The sequence below is a fragment of the Girardinichthys multiradiatus genome, chromosome 4 (assembly GCF_021462225.1).
Source record: "Girardinichthys multiradiatus isolate DD_20200921_A chromosome 4, DD_fGirMul_XY1, whole genome shotgun sequence".
NCBI classification, from domain to species: domain Eukaryota; kingdom Metazoa; phylum Chordata; class Actinopteri; order Cyprinodontiformes; family Goodeidae; genus Girardinichthys; species Girardinichthys multiradiatus.
In genome coordinates, this window is record NC_061797.1 from 45,477,963 (window position 1) to 45,499,354 (window position 21,392).

The 21,392-nt window shown below is 38.1% G+C and overlaps 1 protein-coding gene across 1 annotated transcript; it reads right to left on the minus strand.

The window, feature by feature from the left end:
* Positions 1-1,194: 1,194 nt before the first annotated feature.
* ttc17 (tetratricopeptide repeat domain 17) lies at positions 1,195-21,366 on the minus strand. Its single transcript, XM_047362744.1, has 25 exons — positions 21,156-21,366; positions 19,786-19,875; positions 19,496-19,665; positions 19,290-19,401; positions 18,375-18,506; positions 17,844-17,953; positions 17,602-17,749; positions 17,026-17,165; positions 16,423-16,583; positions 15,749-15,861; positions 14,764-14,916; positions 13,412-13,527; positions 12,608-12,764; positions 12,420-12,491; positions 11,923-12,147; positions 10,077-10,296; positions 6,364-6,483; positions 4,527-4,810; positions 4,269-4,422; positions 4,069-4,189; positions 3,654-3,813; positions 3,215-3,298; positions 2,594-2,713; positions 2,351-2,494; positions 1,195-2,194 (listed from the first exon to the last, which is right to left on the minus strand). The coding sequence occupies exons 1-25, from the start codon at positions 21,324-21,326 to the stop codon at positions 2,063-2,065; spliced, it is 3,609 nt and encodes a 1,202-aa protein (XP_047218700.1). The 5' UTR covers positions 21,327-21,366; the 3' UTR covers positions 1,195-2,062.
* Between the last annotated feature and the right edge of the window lie 26 nt (positions 21,367-21,392).

Below are 21,392 nucleotides of genomic sequence, written 5' to 3' on the forward strand. Positions count from 1 at the left end.
TTTCTGCGGGAAAACATTTAGTTTGTTCCACTATGGTTTTAAAGATATTAATGAAACTCTTAAGGGTATATCTTCAAAGGTAAAACAGGCTCCTTTGCGTTACCGAACTCAAAAAAAGAAATCATGTTAATCATATTTGCTCTTTTTGACCAGCTTCCTGTTCATGTTGAAAAAAGGAATATCCACAGCATGATGCTACAACCACCAGATTTTAAATGTGGCGATGGTTTTCAGGTTGCTGTGCCATGCTACTTTCCCATCACATACAGCATTTAGCATGTTATTAAAGAGTTTAGTTTCATCTGACCAAAGCACCTCCTTACACATTTGTGTCTTACATGGCATGTGGCAACTGCAAACAGGACTTCTTATTGCTCTCTTTGTGGTAGTCTTGTGTAAACTGTGGCGTGCATGGTTAAAAGCTTTCCTGTAAAAGGATTCTGCCAACTGAGCAGCAGATCTCTGGAGATCTTGCAGAGTTAGTATCCTATACTATACTTCTCTAATGAACTTTTGAGGCCTTAACAGAAGTTTAATTTATACTATAAAATTATATGGTTAAATTACACTTAAGTGGACTCTACTTACTCTGGTAACAGGGCTGCTGATTGCACTCGATTTTGTTTAGGGCTATCACAGTAAAGGGGGTTAAATACAACTGCTAGACATTTAAAGTTTTAACACAACTTTATAACTAAATGGTCCAGAGCCTGAAATCACCCCTTCATTGCTGTCAGGACTTAGAACCCACTTCTGAAACGTACAGGAAATGATGAAGCCTAGCTCTAGAAATCTCCCTTTCTGAACTTGAATAAAAATGAATACAAATCAAACTGCATGTTCTAAAATGAAAAATGTATTTTCCCCAAAAATATTATAAATGCTGCCTTGTCTTTTGAAAATTTGTGTTAACAATACCTAAAAGATAAAGTTTTAACTGAAATAAAATGAAACTGGTGCAATCATACTGAAAGGGAGATGATGAAGGAGCTGATAACTGGTGTCTGGCAAAAAGTCCAGCAGCGCCACCTACTGCTAAGTAGGTGTTATATTTATTTATGGTTTTGTCTGAAAAGTATTTATACTTATAAGCAGAAGAAATATTATGTCTAAAGCTTTCACAGGAAGTGAAAGCTACTGCTTTCACTTCCTGTGGACACCAAAAGGTAACATTGAGAAAAAAAATCCACACACTGCCTTTAATACTGTACATTTAATACAGATTTGATTTTGTTTTATAGGCTGTCAGTGACAAATGCTTTTCTGCCAGGTAATTTCCACATGTTGAGAAGCAAACAAAACCGCATGTCATTTTCACTCTTTCAGATTTAAATTAACTTGTAGTAAAATCAATTCGTAGGTCCCATATAAATAGGAATGATAAAAGAAAAAAAGTGCATACACTGAAAATTCCCATTCCTTTTTAAGAAGCATAAAGAGGGCATTAATCGCTCAATTAAAACTCGTTTAACTTCTGAGTTGAGAAGCACATTCCCTATCATCTCAGCAAAAGATTTTTGCTAAATACTTTATATCTTTCTGAGTTAGAATTTTAGGTTACATTTAAATCTGGCACCTCCTTCAGGAGATTATATGTCATTATTCTTGAGAACAGTGGAGCAAAACATGTTTATGTTTGAAGTTATTTTCTATTATTAAAATGCCTTCATAAAGAACAATAATAAAGTCTTCTGGTTGGCCCAGGTTGAATTTAAAGTTACATCAGAAGTCGACTTTAAAAGCATAACTCACTTTGATCCTCCTTTTATTTTTAAAAGTGAATCAAACAGAAACAACATTATAAGAGCATCACACGCTCTCTGTTGTTGAATAGCAAAGGTCTTGCAGCTGTGGGGCTAACTTATGTACATTTCAACCTAATTAATAGGGGTAGGTTTGACCACCAATGAAGAAAGAAAGGCCTGGATTACACAAAATGATGACTGTTGACTCAACTTTCCAATATTTTCAATGTATTTGAATAATTCTGTAGGAGAGAATGTCTGAATGTGTCTGATGCGTTTATGAATGCTGGGTTGGCCCTGAGGTCAGGCTGAGTGGTTTAGGGCTGTCGACGCTCCCTCTTGGTGAGCAGGTAACACTGAATGGTTCTCAGTCGATCTTTGGCAGGGGCAAACTCTGGCTGCAGCTTCAAAGTGGACTCATACCAGTGCATAGCCTTCTCAAACTCCTCCTGTTATCAAGAAAAGAAAACAGTGATCTTAATGGAGAAGTGTCTTAAGGTGCTTTTACAGCTCAGGCTAAACAACAAGACCTGAGCAACAGGGTATTTTACCACAAAAATACATGCGAACAAACAGTAACAAATGATTTGATTTAGTATTGTTACCATTGCAAAATAGACGTTGGCAAGGGTAAAGTGATTCACAACAAAGTGCGGTGCAATCTCTACAGCCATGCGGGCAACTGTAAGGGCATCCTCCCATAACCTAGCGTTCTGAAAGATGTTGGCCAAGCTGATAAGTGGTACATCCTGTTCCATTTCGAGAGCAGAAAAAGTACAATAAATATGTTTTATTTATTAATCTATCAGTAAAAAAAAAAAAAGACAAAATAATTGTATCTAACTTGCCTTCATGTGATGAGGGGCATAGTTGAGGGCTTGGCGCAGGCAGTCGATAGCTCTCTTGCCTTGACCTTTCACCCTCCAGTACAGTGCAGCCATGCTGGATAATACCCAAGATGTTTGATTCTAATTGGTGAAAATAAGTTAAAATGAACTGAGTTTAAAAAGTTTTAGGACCATTTCAGTTAGCCGATTACTTGCTGCGGACTTGTTTGTACCTTTTCCTGACACAACTCAAAATGAAAAACACATCGTAGAACAGCTGCAAAACATGAAACTGTCAAGAACTCAATCTCTCAAGCCATCCAGCGATGACGTTTAGCTTATTTTTCCTCAAAACAGAAAACTTTAATGTTAGACTATCTGAAGATAGTTTTACTTCGTTCATGAAACAAAAATAACAATCAGTGTCAACATAGCTCTCAACAGATGGCCAATTAGTAATGTTCAAATTAAAACTTAACTTCAAAGAAAATTTTGTTTGTACTGCATGCCGTTTGTTAAATTACATACAGACGGTATATGAAAAACTGTAAGAAAAACTAAATAAACTTTGCCATAGAAAATGAAGAACAAATTTAACAAAAATTACTCTTAAAATCTCCTGGATCACCTGAGGGGACTCACCTTCTCCAAGACTTTAGCAATGCGAGTTCCCACCTGCTCAAATGACTGGGGGGGGGACTTATCCTTACCAAGGTTCTGCAGGACCTTCAGAAGTGACAAAGAAGACTCCAGTGAGGCTTAAAGTGAAATCTGAAAGTTGGGCATTTGATTCGTTGCAATTTTAACCTCTAGAAGGAGCAACATCTCAGACAAAGGACCTTTGACATGTAAGCCTTAAATTATCTGTACTTTATGGAATTTGTGAAACAGAACAACTTTAAATAAGAATGGTAGAATTTTTAACAATTTTAGTTAATGTGATTCTGTTTGTTTCATTTTGCTTTAATAATAACAGCAAACAGCTTTCTTAAGGCCATCATGTTTTTTCTATCTCACACATTCTTCTCAAGCTTATTTTGTTTATTAGTTTGTGTAATAATTGATCTCAGCCTCAGTGTACCTCTCGCAGCTGGGCTTCCCCTGTGTAGTGGATAGAGGCGCGGTTGGCTACACCTGCCAGGTGGTCAAGGGTGTGCATACTGGCAGCTAGGTTGGCATTGCATAAAGGTTCAGCTGCAGGCTCTTGGAGTGGGGTGGCAAAGTCTATGTGCTCTGTGATGCTACACAGAAGTGGTGATAGGAAACACAAAACGAAGGAAAAAACACTTGTTTTACATGATGCTAATTTAACATGACAAACATACATGTGGTTTTGTTGCTTTATTTCCATTCCTACTTTCACCATCAACAAAAAGTATTTTTTACTTTTTTTACATTTCTCCTTGAGGTGACTAATGCCATGAATTGGTAATGTGTCTAAATAAATACATAATTAATGTATTTTTTTATTGTACGTATTATATCAGCAGACTTACTCAATATTCTTGGCAGAAACAGCCAACCAAGTACTAGCTACAGTAGTGAGGTCAACCCTCCGTGTACGCTGGCACTCCTCTGGTCCAGGCCAGCCAAGGCTTGTATAGTCTCTCCAGCGACCTGCTCAAAAGGCACAAAAAGATGCTGTTTTCCCATATTCATGCTGTTGTAGGCATATAAAATGCAGGTGTTTTGTTACCTGAAGGACCAGGAGATGGAATAGTTGGACCACTGATTTCCAGTACAGAGCTCCCTTCAGGTAGCGACTCCTCGTTTTGATTGTCATCAGAGATGGTAACACTTTCTGATCCATCTGCCTTAGTTTTCCGAACCCGTTTTACCTGGAAGGTGATCTAAAAAACATACAACAAAAAGAAATAACACATTCAGCTTATCAGTCACATTTGTCCAACTTACTTTTAATAATTAAGAACAAAAGCTCAGTTTCCACACTTACCCACTCTGCTCCATCATCATCCTCACAGTTTCCAAAACATGGTCCACTTCCAGCACGAGCCCCCAGGACACGGTCGTTCTTGAGCACTCTTATACCTTGCAGGTCCCCACGTTTTCCTCCCACGTCCAGTGCTCCCTCAAATGCTCCCATCAGGTCCTCCCTTAGCTGCCACTCATCCTCTTTTTCCACTCCTCCATCTCCAAAGGATGATGACATTTTAGAGGCTCCTGCGGTGGAAGGAGATGCCTGTTGCTGTGTCGTTGCTTCACCTGAGCCATTACTGTCTACAATAACATGTGAATGATCGGGGACAAAGGCAGGATTACAGAAGGGAGAGAAATTGTGTTTGACAACAAATCAAAAGTGATGAGGACCAAAACGTCATCTGCAGCCTACCTTTGTTGTCACTGCAGATCATTAAGGAAACAAACACAGCATCATTACAAGATTAAACTAACTAAACAAAACAGTCTCTGCTCTGGGAATCAGAAAAGCAGAGTATAATTAATTTCTCTATAAAACTTTATGACGTTTGTTTGTTCCTTTGTCTTAAAAATAGAAAAAGTGACATATCCAACTGAACTGAATTGGCAGGAACAGGATCATACTAATGGTTGTAATGCGACAAAACGTGGAAAAAGTTTAAATACTTGGAAAGGCTTTAATACTTGTGGACCTGAAGAAGGCATTCGACTGTGTCCCTTGTGGTGCTCCAGGAGTACGGAGTCGGGGGCCCTTTATTAGGGGCCATCCGGTCCCTGTACGAGCGGAGCAGGAGTTTGGTTCGCATTGCCGGCACTAAGTCGGACCTGTTCCCGGTGCATGTTGGACTCCGGTCCTATTCATAACTTTTATGGACAGGATTTCTAGACGCAGCCAAGGGCCGGAGGGGGTCTGGTTTGGGGACCAGTGGATTTCGTCTCTTCTTTTTGCAGATGACGTGGTCCTGCTGGCCCCATCTAGCCAAGACCTACAGCATGCGCTGTGGCGGTTCACAGCTGAGTGTGAAGCGGCTGGGATGAGGATCAGCGCCTCCAAGTCCGAGGCCATGGTTCTCGAGCAGGAAAGGGTGGCTTGTCCTCTTCAGGTTGGAGGGGAGTTCCTGCCTCAAGTGGAGGAGTTCAAGTATCTCTGGGTCTTGTTCACGAGTGAGGGAAGAATGGAGCGGGAGATCGACAGTTGGATTGGTGCGGCTGCTGCAGTAATGGGGGCGTTGTGCCGGTCCGTTGTGGTGAAGAGAGAGTTGAGCCGAAAAGCAAAGCTCTCGATTTACTGGTCGGTCTACGTTCCTACCCTCACCTATGGCCATGAACTTTGGGTCATGACCGAAAGAACGAGATCCCGGATACAAGCGGCTGAAATGAGCTTCCTCCGTAGGGTGGCCGGGCACTCCCTTAGAGATAGGGTGAGGAGCTCGGACATCTGGGAGGGGCTCGGAGTAGAGCTGCTGCTCCTCCACATCCTTCCTCGGGAGGTGTTCCAGGAGGAGGCCCAGGACACGCTGGAGGGACTATGTCTCTCGGCTGGCCTGGGAACGCCTTGGGCTCCACCCAGAGGAGCTGGAGGAGGTGTCTGGGGAGAGGGACGTCTGGGTGTCTCTACTGAGTCTGCTGCCCCCACGACCCGGTCCCAGATCAAGCGGAAGACGACGAGTACGAGTACTTGGAAAGGCATTATATGTTGAAGCTTAATTTATTTGTAAAACCTCAACAAACTGAAGAGTAATTTCTTAATATTTCTTTGGAACCAAACTATTTGCTACAGGACTTTGGTCTTTTTTTTAATTTATTTACCGTTTTACAGTTTAATGAAGGCATCACAGAAAATCTGTGCTTACTCTCAAAGAGCAACGTGTCTTCAATGGCCGAGTTAGCAGTTCCATCCTGCGTCACTTCACGGTCTTCCCATTCCTCCAGCTGTATGCCAGAGTGTTCCTCAGTCATGCAGGTTCCATCCTCTGGATCACCACAAACAAAGCTTCAGTTACTATTCAAACCTTTACTTTTTCCATTTAAATCCACATGAATGTTTTTTTTAAAACACACTAATAGGAAATGGCATGTTCACTTCAATTTAGATGTTCAGTTCTGATTATATGGCAATCAATGCAATCATAATTTTGCTTCAGCCACTGGGTAAGACAAAGTAATTTGTACAAAAGCTCAGGAAGACACAGTATGCCTGGTTTTACATGTGCAAAGAACCCTGCAAACAATTTCACAACAGAATTCAATGCATTTAATATTTAAGAAACAGCAACCATGCTGCTTTTTATTATATTTCTCAGTCTTTTGCACTCGAACTCTGTTGACTCATAAGAGGCATGTTTACGTGGACAAGTATTCGGAGTAAAGGGCTTATTGGAATGAAACCAACACACTTTCCTGTTTGTTGTTTTCTTTTTTTACAGCACAGGTGGAAGTACGACTTCTTCTGTGGTTGGTTTAGGGAAATCCAACAACTTTGCACGTATCAAAGTGCTTCTATTATGAATAAAGCATAGTGCATGTTGACACACGTCGTGATTAGATTATTTGGTTTTTGCTCTATCATAAAACTTTGTGCATGTAAACATAGCTACTGGGAAATCAACACCTTTGTTACAATTCCTTCAAGGCTCAGGATTGCATTTGAAAACTGACTCAATCCACATACACTGGAGAAATTAAATTGTTGAGTTTTGCTTTGTTTATTATCTTTTAAACTGAGCCAGAGATTCCTTACTTAAGCAAACACATTCCTGTTCAAGCAGCAAGGAGACATTTTATAATCTTTAAAAGGTTCTTTACTAATGAAACACAAAAAATAGAAAATAAATCAGTTTTAAAGCTGACTGTGACTTGAACATTTGCTTAACGGTAGGTGTGTTTTGTCAGAGCTTGTTTGACTTCAAGCACTTGTTTTCCCGCACTAATATTTAGCTTTAGAGGGTAAAATATAGTTTTATCTGAAGTTACTATTAGCTATTTTCAGCTGCTTAAATTATTGAGTAGCAGAATTTCTTCACTTCAAGGCACTTTTCTCCTCAGCTACACTAAAAAAAGAAAATGTGGTTTTAGTTCAAACAGAGAACCCATCATACAGTACAGCATTTTTTTCAGCAACTCTCACAGCTCTGAGAAAGGAGCTCATATCAGACCTAAAAAACCTTTTGGTTTCTCTTTTCAGCAGAAAGCTGGGATGATATAGATGTTTTACATTCTGGGAAATTTCCTTGTTAAACTTTTTCCCCAGAGTGCAAAAGTTTGGTGTCACCACTGTGTGACCGAGGTAAATGTATACAGTGGGGAATATAAGTATTTGAAACAAGGCCCACTTACAAAGGCTGGAGAGGTCTGTAATAATCATTGTAGGTACACTTCAACTGTGAGAAACCCAATCTAAAAGAAATTCCTGAAAATCACATTGTATGACAAATAATTTGTTGCAGTTGGCAAACAACTTGGTGGGTTATAATGCCACCTTGTGGTACTGTTACAAGCACATTACTAGTTACAAGGCTTGGACAATGAAACTGAAACTCCTGGTTTTAGACCACAATAATTTATTAGTATGGTGTAGGGCCTCCTTTTGCGGCCAATACAACATCAATTCATCTTGGGAATGACATATACAAGTCCTGCACAGTGGTCAGAGGGATTTTAAGCCATTCTTCTTGCAGGATAGTGGCCAGGTCACTACGTGGTACTGGTGGAGGAAAACGTTTCCTGACTCGCTCCTCCAAAACACCCCAAAGTGGCTCAATAATATTTAGATCTGGTGACTGTGCAGGCCATGGGAGATGTTCAACTTCACTTTCATGTTCATCAAACCAATCTTTCACCAGTCTTGCTGTGTGTATTGGTGCATTGTCATCCTGATACACGGCACCGCCTTCAGGATACCATTGAACCATTGGATGCACATGGTCCTCAAGAATGGTTCGGTAGTCCTTGGCAGTGACGCGCCCATCTAGCACAAGTATTGGGCCAAGGGAATGCCATGATATGGCAGCCCAAACCATGACTGATCCACCCCCATGCTTCACTCTGGGCATGCAACAGTCTGGGTGGTACGCTTCTTTGGGGCTTCTCCACACCGTAACTCTCCCGGATGTGGGGAAAACAGTAAAGGTGGACTCATCAGAGAACAATACATGTTTCACATTGTCCACAGCCCAAGATTAGCACCCGAACATCCCTTTCAGACAGCTTCCTCTTGCGTCCACAGTTAATCCTGTTAGGTGTGGTTCGTCCTTCTTGGTGGTATGCTGACGTTACCCTGGATACCGTGGCTCTTGATACATCACAAAGACTTGCTGTCTTGGTCACAGATGCACCAGCAAGACATGCACCAACAATTTGTCCTCTTTTGAACTCTGGTATGTCACCCATAATGTTGTGTGCATTTCAATATTTTGAGCAAAACTGTGCTCTTACCCTGCTAATAAAACCTTCACACTCTGCTCTTACTGGTGCAATGTGTAATCAATGAAGACTGGCTACCAGGCTGGTCCAATTTAGCCATGAAACCTCCAACACTAAAATGACAGGTGCTTCAGTTTCATTGTCCAACCCTTGTAACTGGTGCTTATCAAAATGAAAGCTCCATAATCTATTCGGATCAGTAAATCTTAGTAATTGTTTAAAAATTAAGGGCTCATTACTAAGGCTGATAGATTGTATTTCGCTTTGAAAAAATTAATTAAATATGTTGTGTGTACAATGTGTTAAAAAAAATGAAAATCCATTTGAATTAGTCTGACGTGATTTTGTATCTTTACTGTTAAACTAGTGTTCTTAGAAAAAAATACGTAACAAAATTTAAAAACTAGGCTGTAACTTTAACGCAAGAATTCAATTTAATTCATCTAAACAATCATACATATAAAAATCATTTTAAAACAAATTTACTCATTTAATCGTACTTGAATTGTAAGCATCTATCCCATCTGAAATGGTCTTTAAAGAAGTATATATAAGATGTCCAAGTGTAAGTGAACGCATCACAAAATGATCTACGACCTACAAGCATAGAGCACCGCTCTCGCATGTGTTTGACCGGTGGCATGGAGCACCGTGGGGTGTTGTGTGGTATTCGGACTGGGTAGAGAGGCACATTAAGAAAACACATTTTATTTTAAAGAATATTGACTTTTCAAGTCACATTTAAAAAAAATAAAAAATAAAGTGCTTGTAACGACGATGCAAAGTTAAATGGCTTTTACTCAAGGCTCCATATTAAAAAGTACATTTTCCCTCACAGCAGTATGACTTAGAACAGAGACATGTAAAGCTGCTTGTTTACTTGAGGCAAATCATTTTAAATGTAACTGCATCTGATTCAGCAAGGTGGGATGAACCACGCCATGAAGGCATAAACACAACATTCCATTTTTGGGAGCACATCATCACAATACGAATCATGTACGTCTATTGCTGACACATCAAACTAAACTTATTTAAAGTTTGTCAAACATTGTTATATTTATCACAATGTCTCATTTGTTTTGATTTTTTATCATGAACTACCAGTAAAAAATATCTTATTTACTTTGCTCAAGTTACTTACGTGAACAAGGCTGTCGATGGGAAAGATTGTAAAGGGAAGGGTAGAACTGAAGACAGCGTAGTAAAGGCAGGCTGGTGCGACACTGTTCGCAGCCAGCAAAGGATGAAAAGCAAGAAGACGAGGACAGGGCTGTCTCCAGAATGTGGCGGAACAAGCCCAGAGCACCTGTCACATTGCTCTGGGCCAAATGCACGTTCACCAAACTGAGCAGGGCGTGGGGCTGAGGGAAGAAAACAAAACAAGACAGAGAGAGAAATTACCTCATGTAAAAACTGACAGGAGATTAAACAGACATTGGTACGTCGTACATTGATGGATAGAAAAAGGTATACAACAGTATGAACATGGATGTTCCCAAACTGCAGTGTTCAATGTGACAACGGTATTAACTTTAAGGGCCTACTGCACCTTTCTTATGTCAAGCTGTGTATTTGCAAGCACTTCTATTTTTTTTCTATGTATACAATAATAGCTAACATTGCTGCTATTAAACTTTAATCAAGGAGCATACATGTACAACTTCAACATTTATTTGCAGTTCCAAACTCACAACATTCAGATATTAAATTTGTATCAAGGTCAGGTTATCATCAGTGAAATGTTTGCACTGAATTGAGTTCAAAAATTATGATCTGTTCAAAATTAAGAAGAATAAACGTAGGTTTAACACTTTTCAGTGTCTGTTTTCTGTCTTATATAGAAGTAGCAGGGGTGTAATGGCACTTAAAAATCACGTATTCAGGTTTTAAAGTCACAGCTTGGTAGGTTTCAGTACACTTCAATCACAAAAACAAATAATAATTAGGTTTTTTTTACTTTGGTTAGCAATAAACAAATAACTGTTTTGAATTTCTGAAATTAATTAGATTTTGAATTGTTCTGAAATTTTTAAAAAAATATGGAAAGTATTTAACTGACTGGAACCTTGACTGGATGTTTTTCAATGAATAAAGTAGTATAAACAGGCAAAGCCAATGGGTGTAAAGAAATGTCTACATGATTTCACAATATTATCAGAACACAATATATCCCATCAAAGGGAAGTCAGGTCAAATAAGTGTAAGCTATTATTATGAGGTCTAGATATGAAGGTGTGTTATTGCTGGGCCGGCAAAAAACACCCCCTTACATAAGCATTGAAGGACACAACCTCTTTAAAACTGCTCATTTGACAGCATTTTGGGTTCTTGGTAGAACAAAGTACTGTGACTGAGTAACAGACAAGATGCAAATGACTTATAGAACTGTGTGAATACCACAACATGCTTACTGATAGCTTTGACAATGAATTTGGTATTTTCTTCTGAGCTTTGCATTGCCCTAAAAGCGATATTGTATAGTTTTTAAATCAGTCTATACTGCATTAGATAATCTCTAGTTCCAAAGTTTTAATTCTTAGACTGATCAAATTTGAACCTGATAAATATACTAAACAGAGATTCTTAAAAACATAGTTTGATATTTATTAAACATTTATTCTATCTGTAAAACAAATTGAAATGCCCATTTTTGGCATTAAAACAAGTACAAAAAGTACAAATAAGGGTTGGGAAAATCTGGACCGGATTTTCTACACTGATTCTAGTTTCCTTGAGACCCATTTCATGATTTGTGAAATCCGTATTTCAACAACAAATAAAAATTCAGTTGTCCCGATAATATTACAATAACTCATCTCAATCATGAGCTGGCTGTATAGTTAAACCCTTATTTGCTTATATTTACTATCTCAGTTTCTGAAGATACACACCTAGATTCAATCAGCTTTTCTTCTTTTAACATTTCTTGTTTGGTTCTGTACATACTGAGCTTTAAAATGCTTCATGTTTTTTTTTGACTTTTTTACCTCAGATGTATTGAGCGCCAAGGCATGATCCAGCAGCATCTGTGCATGGGGGCTCAAACCGTAGTGCAGCAGGAGGTTAGCAGCATTGGTGAGGGCCAAGTGATGGTGGGAAGGTGGAGCAGAGTTCAACACTTGGCGCAGGCACTGCAAGGCATGGCTGCCGTTGCCTTTGGCCTGCCAAAATAAAGCTGCTTCAAAGTGGACCAGCCAGTCGGGTATAGTGGCCTACACAAACAAACCGCTGTTAGCTCGAAATAGAAAGACTTGGTACGTTGTAGAACAAATTAAATTAGAAGCATGTATATATGCATACCTTTCATCTACCAGACAATAACTTAGGCGTATGAGCAACAAATGAGCATGCAAACTCTGTTTCAGTTGTTAAACATAAAGTTACGTGTTATTTTGACATTTTTAAGTATATTACCCCAAGATTGCATTCATTATTGGATGCAATATGCTGTTGTGAGGAAATGAAAATGAGAAGCTTTGTTTACTTCTTTCATAGCTTGTGCTATTCTGTCGCCAATTTGCTCCAGTGTAAATCCTCCACTGCGTAACTGTAGCATCTGTAAACAGAAATATTCAAATGTATTATTTGATTTCATTTTGAAACGAGAACAGAAATAAAACAGCAGTTCAAAAAAGCCACACAGTCATAAATAATCAATGAATAAATTGATACCTGAAATGCAAAGGAATCTGGCAGCTCCTTTTCTTCCAGAGGCCAGTCTAATGAGGCAGGCAGGAAAGCTGGATATGGTTGAGGGACTGGGCTACATTCAGGAGGACTGTCAGCTGGAAAGGGATAATTGCTGCCATACAGGAGAGCCGCTACTGATCTGAAAAAAAAAGAAAAAAAAAAAGAATTCAAATATGTTTACTGAGACTTTGCTTTTAATTTGGAGTCAATTTTTTTGTTTCATGCTTAGTCTAGTTCCTCAAAAAAAACCGAAAAAACAGCACAGACCAAAGTGCGGTCTATGTAAATCTGTGAGCAATGGAAAATGTTTCACCAAAACGTATAAATTATACACCCATAAGTCCTGTTGCCAGTTACATTTCTGTGCCTCACTGTGGCGTGTCTTAGTGTGTTTCAAACAAGTACAGCTGAAAACAGAAGTTCCCAGAGGCAATTTTGAATAGTGACAACTTAATTAACTCTGACTGGTCTAGCAGGTTGCTTCTCAATTTTTAAACCATCACAGCAAAGAAGTTTTTCACAAAATAACTTTCTAATTTACAGGCGGCATCAAGCAAATAACGCAGATGATAAGCTTATGAAGCTAACTAAATCTGGCTAAGATAAAAACCAATGTATTAAACCTGGATGGACACAACTGATTGACCTGTACCAGCTCTAGACCTAAACTAGAATTACAAAGAGGATCTTTTGGAAGAGCTAACAATAGATCACTTTCAGACCGTTAATTTAGTATCTTGGCAACAGGAATGATCATCAAAAGTCAGTCCAGGAGTGTGCACTAACCCAAGACCCTGTGTCTCAGGTGAAACGTAGTAGGTTGGCAGCAGGTGAGCAGGTGGTATGCTTGGGTACTGGTGGGCACAGTCTGACCTCTGAGGCCACAACATCCTCTGTGTGTCCTAAAAACAAAACCACATTTTCAGTCACTCTTCCTCAAAAACAACTGCATTAGCATAAATAAATCCCACGTTAAACATCAGATCTACCGCCAGTCAGTTCTTCAGTCTATTTGTGACCTTTTGATATCAATAGGTGTAGTGCCTACTTATTTTCTCAACATTTGCATTATAAAATGCAGTTAAAACATAAGTATGTAAACACAGGCAATTGAGGAAAAAAATTAAAGTATAATTCAGAATCATGGAATATTGAAAACGTCCAGAACTAAATTATCTGCCCGGAAATCACTACTTCTGATTTTACATGTAATAGTATAACATTCCCAAAATAAAGTTATGATATCAGCTCTGCATGTGTGTTTTTTAAGTAGGTTATCAGTTATGTGTTCCCTGATGCTGTCGGAATAATACTAATTTCTTATCATAGTATCTCCGTTTGTTTTCATTTATCTGCAATTTAACAAGTACTTATTAATTAGTTGGTTTTATTCTTATTTAATTTGCTGTCCTGGCTACAAGAATAGAGCCATCTACCATTTATCTCAATGAAGCAAATCTTGACAGATATCAGAAAGGTGAGTCAAAACATTGTATTATATTTAGCTAATCCCCAAAAAAGTCAATAAAAACTGGTAGTTTATTTGTATCCACATCTTTATAACATTCAAGTTCACTGTTATCTAGGTTTTCTGCATTAACAGTGCAGATGTTTCATCTGACTCATGGGGTTCCTCAAGGCTCCATTCTCATGCCACTTTTTTTCAATATATACTATTTGCTACTCCTCACTCAAATTGCAGAGTACTACAACATCTCTCACAATATGTATGCTGATGACACATAATATTTCAGTGTCACTACATGACCACAAACTCTTATGGTCACTGAGAGTGTGGGTACCTAATAGCAATAAATTGATTGGTTCAATTTTCTCTAACTTAATTCAGGGAATGAGCAAAATTGCCAGGTTAGAAATCAGCAATAAACTTGACTCAATCAGTTCAAAGAACATAAAAAACATAGTTGTCGTCACATATATTTTAACAACCCCATAAAGTCTATTACAAAATCAGTCCACTACGATTTCAAAACAATGTCATAACAAAGGGGTTTCTTTCAAAACAGGACACAGAAAAACTGGTGTATTCCTTCATTTTTGATAGGTCGGATTATTTTAATAGCCTCTGTAAAAACAAAAAATATATATATATATTTCAGTTACAGTGTTCATCTTGCCTGTGTGTGATCCTGATGGCTGCCCCAGAGGGCTGCAGCAGGGTCCTGATCACCGGACACAGTAGGACGGAGCTGGGGGCTGGAAGCTGTCTGGTTAGAACTGTGTTCTGATACAAGTGCCACACTGGAAGCAACAGACATGGCCTCTCCAAACTTTTATCCAACAGAGAAAAAGAAGTTTTGATTCATCCAGCAGCTGCTTCAGCTTTTTATTTACAGTGCTGTTAAATTTGTCCTCAAACATTTCTTTAGGTCATACAGTGAAGTACTCTCATTTTGGTAAAAAACATTCAAACCTTTTTTTGATGTGTTCAGCTGTCACATTAGAAAACATACATAGTTTACTCTATCAAACAAAATAGCTTGGATTGGTATAGAATGTCTTGATAAATATATGATTTAAGACTTTATTCATTCTTTGTTTGAAACATGTAAACAGTAATTTAAGATCAATAGTTTTCTGTGAAAAGCTTTAAATAGTATAGTAGAGCTTTAAATAGTATTCACATTGACCCCCCCCTTAGTGGTAATACTATAGGCTCTTGAATGTCAGAAGAGAGCCTAATGCAGCTTTGGATTTGGGAAGCTGGGAGGTTTCCTAAGAATGGTAACATTAATAAACATATTATTAGTAGAGAGATATTCTGAGTGATTCTTGAAGGGGTGGAAAGATTTTGAACTTTATCACTTATACTACCTTGTCATGTTTAAAAGTTCCTGAAATTTTCTTGGCTTTTCTGCTCGTGTATATTGAGGCAGAGTGGGAGTGTCATTTCTCTCAACTCACTTTTATGGTTTTTGCTATACTGAAGACTTTACAACTGGGTAGGGTCGTTTGTAATTTTCCAAGCCTTACTTACATCGAATTCACAAATACCTTTATTAAAAACAAAGATACAATCATAATAATAAAAAATAAGAAGGACTGCTTGTGTCTACACTTTTGACTTGCACTACTTCTTTTTTTTCTATCCCAAAAACTCACTTGGACATAGTGGACATGCTCAAAAAGGTCACCCCGGTGATAGCGCACAGGGAGGTCAAAGGGGCAGTACAAACGGCGCTGCTGCTGACCCAGCGGGCACATTTGATGATTTCCTGAAACAAACCAAACATAACACAATCAGATGTGAAGCTCAACACTGTTGCACCATCTGTGTCTTACAGTGTATGCACAATTACTAGGAAAGCAAACACTGACTTTACGATTAAGTAAATAGCTGTTGTCCTGTTTCAAAACAAAGAAATCTGTATTGTTGTCTGATTTAATCCCTTTCAAGGGTGTGGCTCATAGTTAAACTACTAAGATGTGACAAACAGATAATACAATGCTTTGCTGTAAATAGATGACAACATGGTATAGAAAACCTAAAATTATATAGTTTTTCCACACATTTTGTATAATAAATCTCGAGATTTATGCATTCCCATTTTTTCCCTGCTGTCCTAATATATAACTTACTTGTGCATATAATAATAATTTGCATATGTTTACCAAGTAATGAGTGAAATGACTATCAGCAACAATTTTAAAAATGCCTTCCAGACACTTAATTTAATATGCTTTAAAAAGTGAAAACCCTTATTTTAGTATTTAAATATTGTTATTTTTCTCAGCTCTTTCATGGCCCTGTTTAGTTAACGGGAGTTGGATCTGACCAAGTTGAGCTTCTTTGGCCATTTGGGTTTCATGGATAATATTGCATAGAATCTGCTCCTCCTGCAGCAGCTTGTGTTTTTCCAGTGCCTCCTGCTGGCGGAGGTAGTGGTCATGCTGCTTCTGGTACTCCTTCAGTTCATTCAGTGTCCTCTGCAGGGATCTACAACCACACAAGTAAAAAAGGGAAAACACATGACAGTTTTAAGAAATACATATATATATATATATATATGCATACAAGCAAAAATAACAAACAACTGACAGTTTGTCAACTTTCTGCATTTTTCAAATCCAAGTACCCCTAACTCCTAATCAAAGTAAGCATGATTTTGCTATAGATACATATGTACACACTGTTACTTCTAACAGGAATTTTTACAGAAAAGAGATTTGCAAGGGGCTAAAAAGAAAAAAAATATGCTTTGTAGACATACCAAACAGTCTGATTGTACCAAAGGCTACAGTTAAATAATTGAGTATTTCAAAATCATGCAGTGCACCCAAATTATATGGAGCCGTGTTGTTTTGTGTATAAAATATATAAGGGGTATCAAATAAAGAACAAAAATGCTTCTAGAGCATGTGCACAAGCATTGGCCTACCTGTGCTGGGCTTCTAGGCGTTGTTCCAGCTTTTGCTGACAGAGCACAGCGTGTTTGCTCCTCAGGGCCGGCTCAAAGCCTGGCTGGGCCTGTAGTGCCTGCTCGTAGCACAGCACTGAGTGGTTGTATTCCCCAAGCATCTGGTGAAACAGCAAGAGAAGAGTATAAATCAAGACCATGGATGCGGCACAGGTCACACTATTATTTTTTTTTCATGTAGACATTAAAACAGGCTAAAAATATGTAGAGAACTGTGCACTGGCTCAAACCTTTGGGAACTCAGTTCAAGTGTTACACAAAATTATGTTGTGATCAAATACGTTTGATTTAATGTACAAATCTCTTTTCTATAAACAACGATTCCTGAAAAATGAAATTCCTCAAATCCAAAATATGTGTATGAAGGCAAAATAATCATCAAATATCCACCATTGCAGGAATATGCAATGGTGGATTATTTAATTTTTAAAATATCTTTTTTATCTTATTTTAAGTCATTTACTACATATAGAGCACAACTCTTTAATAGAAACATGTGAGCCAACAATGAAGCTGACAGGTTTCCCATTTACTTACAGCATAAATGTTGCCCAATGTGTAATGAGTAGTAAAGAGATCAGAGGTAAGATCAAGGGCAGCATGGGCAAGAATAGCAGCATCAGCTGAGAAATGGGCACGGTGCAGGATGTTGGCCATGTTTATCAGTGCTACATCCTTATGCTGCCTGTAAGTAAAAACACACACATAGACACACCTGTGAGTACACTCACAATACACAGTGTAGTACCACAGAGGCCTTTTGGCCCACCTGGTATTACCTTGGGGAGAAATGCAAAGCACGCACTATACAGTCCACTGCCCTCTGAGGCTCATTTTTCATACGCCAGTAAAATGATGCCATGTTATACAACACCCAGGAAGATGAATTCTGAAAAACAAAAATCATAAAATGATACCATTTTTAAAGCTCTTCAAAGGGCATTTAAGGAATTCTGATTTTTTCATCAGCAAACTTAAGCTGAGTTGAACAATGAATCTCAGATGCCTATGAAGATGCAGACTGTAAACAGAATAAATGCCGCAAAGAGCTTTTGTATCATTAACCTACTTTCAAAAGTACAGACATTTTCACATGTGGACTCGACCTAATAAAGTCACATGTCATATATAAATAGTAATCTCAAAAACACTTCACATGTTATGCATTTTTTCAAAACATTATTCTGTAATAGCAGCCAAAAGATTTTTTCATAAACAGAATTTGTTTTTTGCAAAGATTGTCACAGGTATAAAACCTATTTGTAAGCATCTGTACACTTAAAGAAGCAAAGTTGTTCAGGAAGCTTTACCTTCAGCAGGCTCTGATGGATGCGGTGGCCCACTTCATCAATAGTGCGACCAAACTTTTTAGACAAAGAACTAAAAATGGGATCATCCTTAGAAAGAAGTGGGGAGGTCAAGTTTGCCCTCTCCTGTATGCCCTACAGAGAACCAAATGAAAATACCCTTTACACTAAATGTTGTACAATTAGCACGTGAAAAAAAATTCATTCACGATAAATATCTACCCCAGGGAACTTATTTATAAATGTTGTTGGACCAAAATTGAAATCTTAAGATTTTGATTTTATTTTATGATTCTCTGAATCAATCCCTAATATATCCTTTAGCTTCTATTTTAAAACACAAACAAGGCGAGTGACCCATCTGTCTGCATTAATGCTATTAAAATGTTTAAAATGTACATGGTTGCCTTTAGCTGACAGTTTGCATAGTTCCAATAAGAAACAAGACGACTGTGTTCAGTGTCTTACAAATAAATAAATATTATATTATAAAAAATAACTGACAACATAATCAGAGCTGCACTGATTGCGCAGTGATCCCAAAGACAGTTCAGAAAATAAATGTCAGCTAATAATTCATTAAAGATCATTAAATGTGCCTTATATAGTACACTAAAACGTGAAATGAAATTAAATGAAATTGAATAAAATACTGCACCAAAATATGTAACAATTAAAGTTTTTTTTTTCAGAAATATCTGTTCTTCCATGACCTCACAGATGACTCAGCAAACACAGTTGTTTGAATATTGTAGCTAAAGGCTAAAAGTCACAGGGTAAAAGGTTGAAAGCTTACTGGATGATTGTGCACAATGACAAACAGACTCTAAGCATTCCTCTTAAATACCTTTGCTCAGATTGTAAAAGCATGCTACAAATTACTGGGTGTAATCAAACTGGGTTTCAACAACTACTCACCCTGAGATGCTGGAAAGCATGGATACTATAAGGTAGTTCAATTACTTTAGCACAGTCTGGCTTTTCTAGATCTGGCGGCAGAGCAGATTGTGAAACGACATAATCTTCAGGGCTGCAATGACAGGAGGAGAATTTGATTATTTCATAGGGTGCCATTTCTATTGTCATAGCACAACTACTTGCTTTGGCATTTTACTAAAGCTTACCTTATGTCTTTACTCTCCAAGGAGATATAAGTGCCATCATACAGATCCAGGTCTCCCAGTGGCACCTTAGCCATTAGACAGTCTGAATCCTCTTTGTAGTGTCGCTGCTCCAAACCTGTGTCACGGTCTTCATTCTCCTCAATGTGAATCTTTTGTGCTACTAACTGCTTCTGCTCAGATAATATAAACCACAAAAAGTATTGGAAATTGGTAAGCACACAAAAATAAAATGCAAATGTTCAACTGTCAACACCTTGTTTACAGTAAAATTTAAAGAGAAATCCACACACTTCTAGCGTCTTGAGGTAGTTTACACGGGTTTCTTGTCTCATGAAGATTACCACATCATGAGGATGTTTTAGATTCAAAGGAGAGTCCACCTGAATTGAAAACAGAGTTAAGGAGTGGATTAATCCTTGGATGTTAGGAACACACCTGCCTTTTTCACATAAACTGTTTGATTTGTAATTGCACTACTGGCTGCGGCCTTCACTCATAAAACGGTTTTTAATTTTGCTGTTGCGGTATGCAGTTTTGAGAATTTCTGTTAATAACATAAACAGACCCAGAATATCATTGTATTATTCAATTCAATTCAGTTTATTTATAAAGTTCAATTCACAAGACATGTCGTCTCAAGGCACTTCACAAAAGTCAGGTTCATACATTCCAATTAATCCTAATCATTGAACAGTGCAGTAAGATTCAGTTATTTATTCAAATTGGATAAAAAGTTTTCCATCTAAAGAAATTATCTATATTTTCATTCCTGTTAACAATGTATCTGAAGAAAGGGCAGAATTTGATTTGATATGTGAGCATATTCTTATAGAAACCATGCAGAAGGTACAGATTCCAAATAAAACTGGAAGTTATTTACCTCAGAAATTCAGGAAGTAACTAAGTGTTGTTTTATTCAAGAAATATTGCCTTTTTGGTTCAAAGCAGAATATTTTGTGTCTCTGGTGAAAATATCATATCCTACAGTAACGCCCACATTTGGGTGAATAAAGGGACTGTTACAAGTCAATTAATTGACTATTCTATTATTTTGGGCCCATCTTTTCATAGGTTTAAATGTTAATTAAGAGCATAAATTACCCCATAAATTCATATTTAAATAGCTGTAGCTGCCTTATTATTATTATTTTTTTACCCCAAATGAATGATTCTGGAATACCTTTAAGAGTCCTTTAAGCTAACATACCTTCACAGTATACTTATTTTTCTTTACTCTTGCAAAAACGTCGACCCTACTCTTAGTCTGATGCTTACTTATCCTGTCAGACCCAAAAGCTTGACACTTAAAACATGAACTGTCTGCCACACACAAGCTGACTGGTTCTTAGCTGTTGGCACCAAACAACGTCGTCTCATATCGCTTTGAAATAATGTGGTCATCATCTTGAACAGGACTTCCATAACCTGCTGACAAAGTATCTTACTTAAACAAATCAAGATATATGCTTGAACATATTTTTTTTTTTAAAACCAACGCTTGCACCCAAAACATTACCGGAGCTTGTAAGTCTTAGCAGGTTTCAATAAATATTATGTTACAGCATAACAAAGAAAGGCGTTATTACTAATTTGTATACTTAGCTGTACAGGCTAACCACATAACATAAGCGTTAGCAGGTGAGTAAGCTAACTGGCATACTTGCTGTTGAATTTTCCCGTCCTCTGTGACGACCCAATGCGTCGTGGCTCCTCCGGAATCCACTATAAGCATACAAAGAAAGACGAAAAGCTTCCCCTGGTACGACGTTTTCTGCGTGAGGTTGACACGGCAGGGCAAAGACTCAGGACAGAGCTTCCAGATGTCCGCCATTTTTCTGTCTCCTGCTGCTCAGCATCAACCCCAGTGTCCTGCCGCGGGAGGGCGCTCGCGTGCCCA

What these genes read in the sequence shown, in the direction of transcription:
- ttc17 (XM_047362744.1), bottom strand. Translation starts at nt 21,326, where the DNA reads ATGGCGGACATCTGGAAGCTCTGTCCTGAGTCTTTGCCCTGCCGTGTC. An exon ending in CCTGAGACACAGGGTCTTGG is followed by an intron (nt 12,765 to 13,411) that starts GTTAGTGCACAC and finishes TTTTTTTTTCAG; the next exon opens with ATCAGTAGCGGCTCTCCTGT. An exon ending in CCATCGACAGCCTTGTTCAC is followed by an intron (nt 6,484 to 10,076) that starts GTAAGTAACTTG and finishes GTGGTGATCCAG; the next exon opens with AGGATGGAACCTGCATGACT.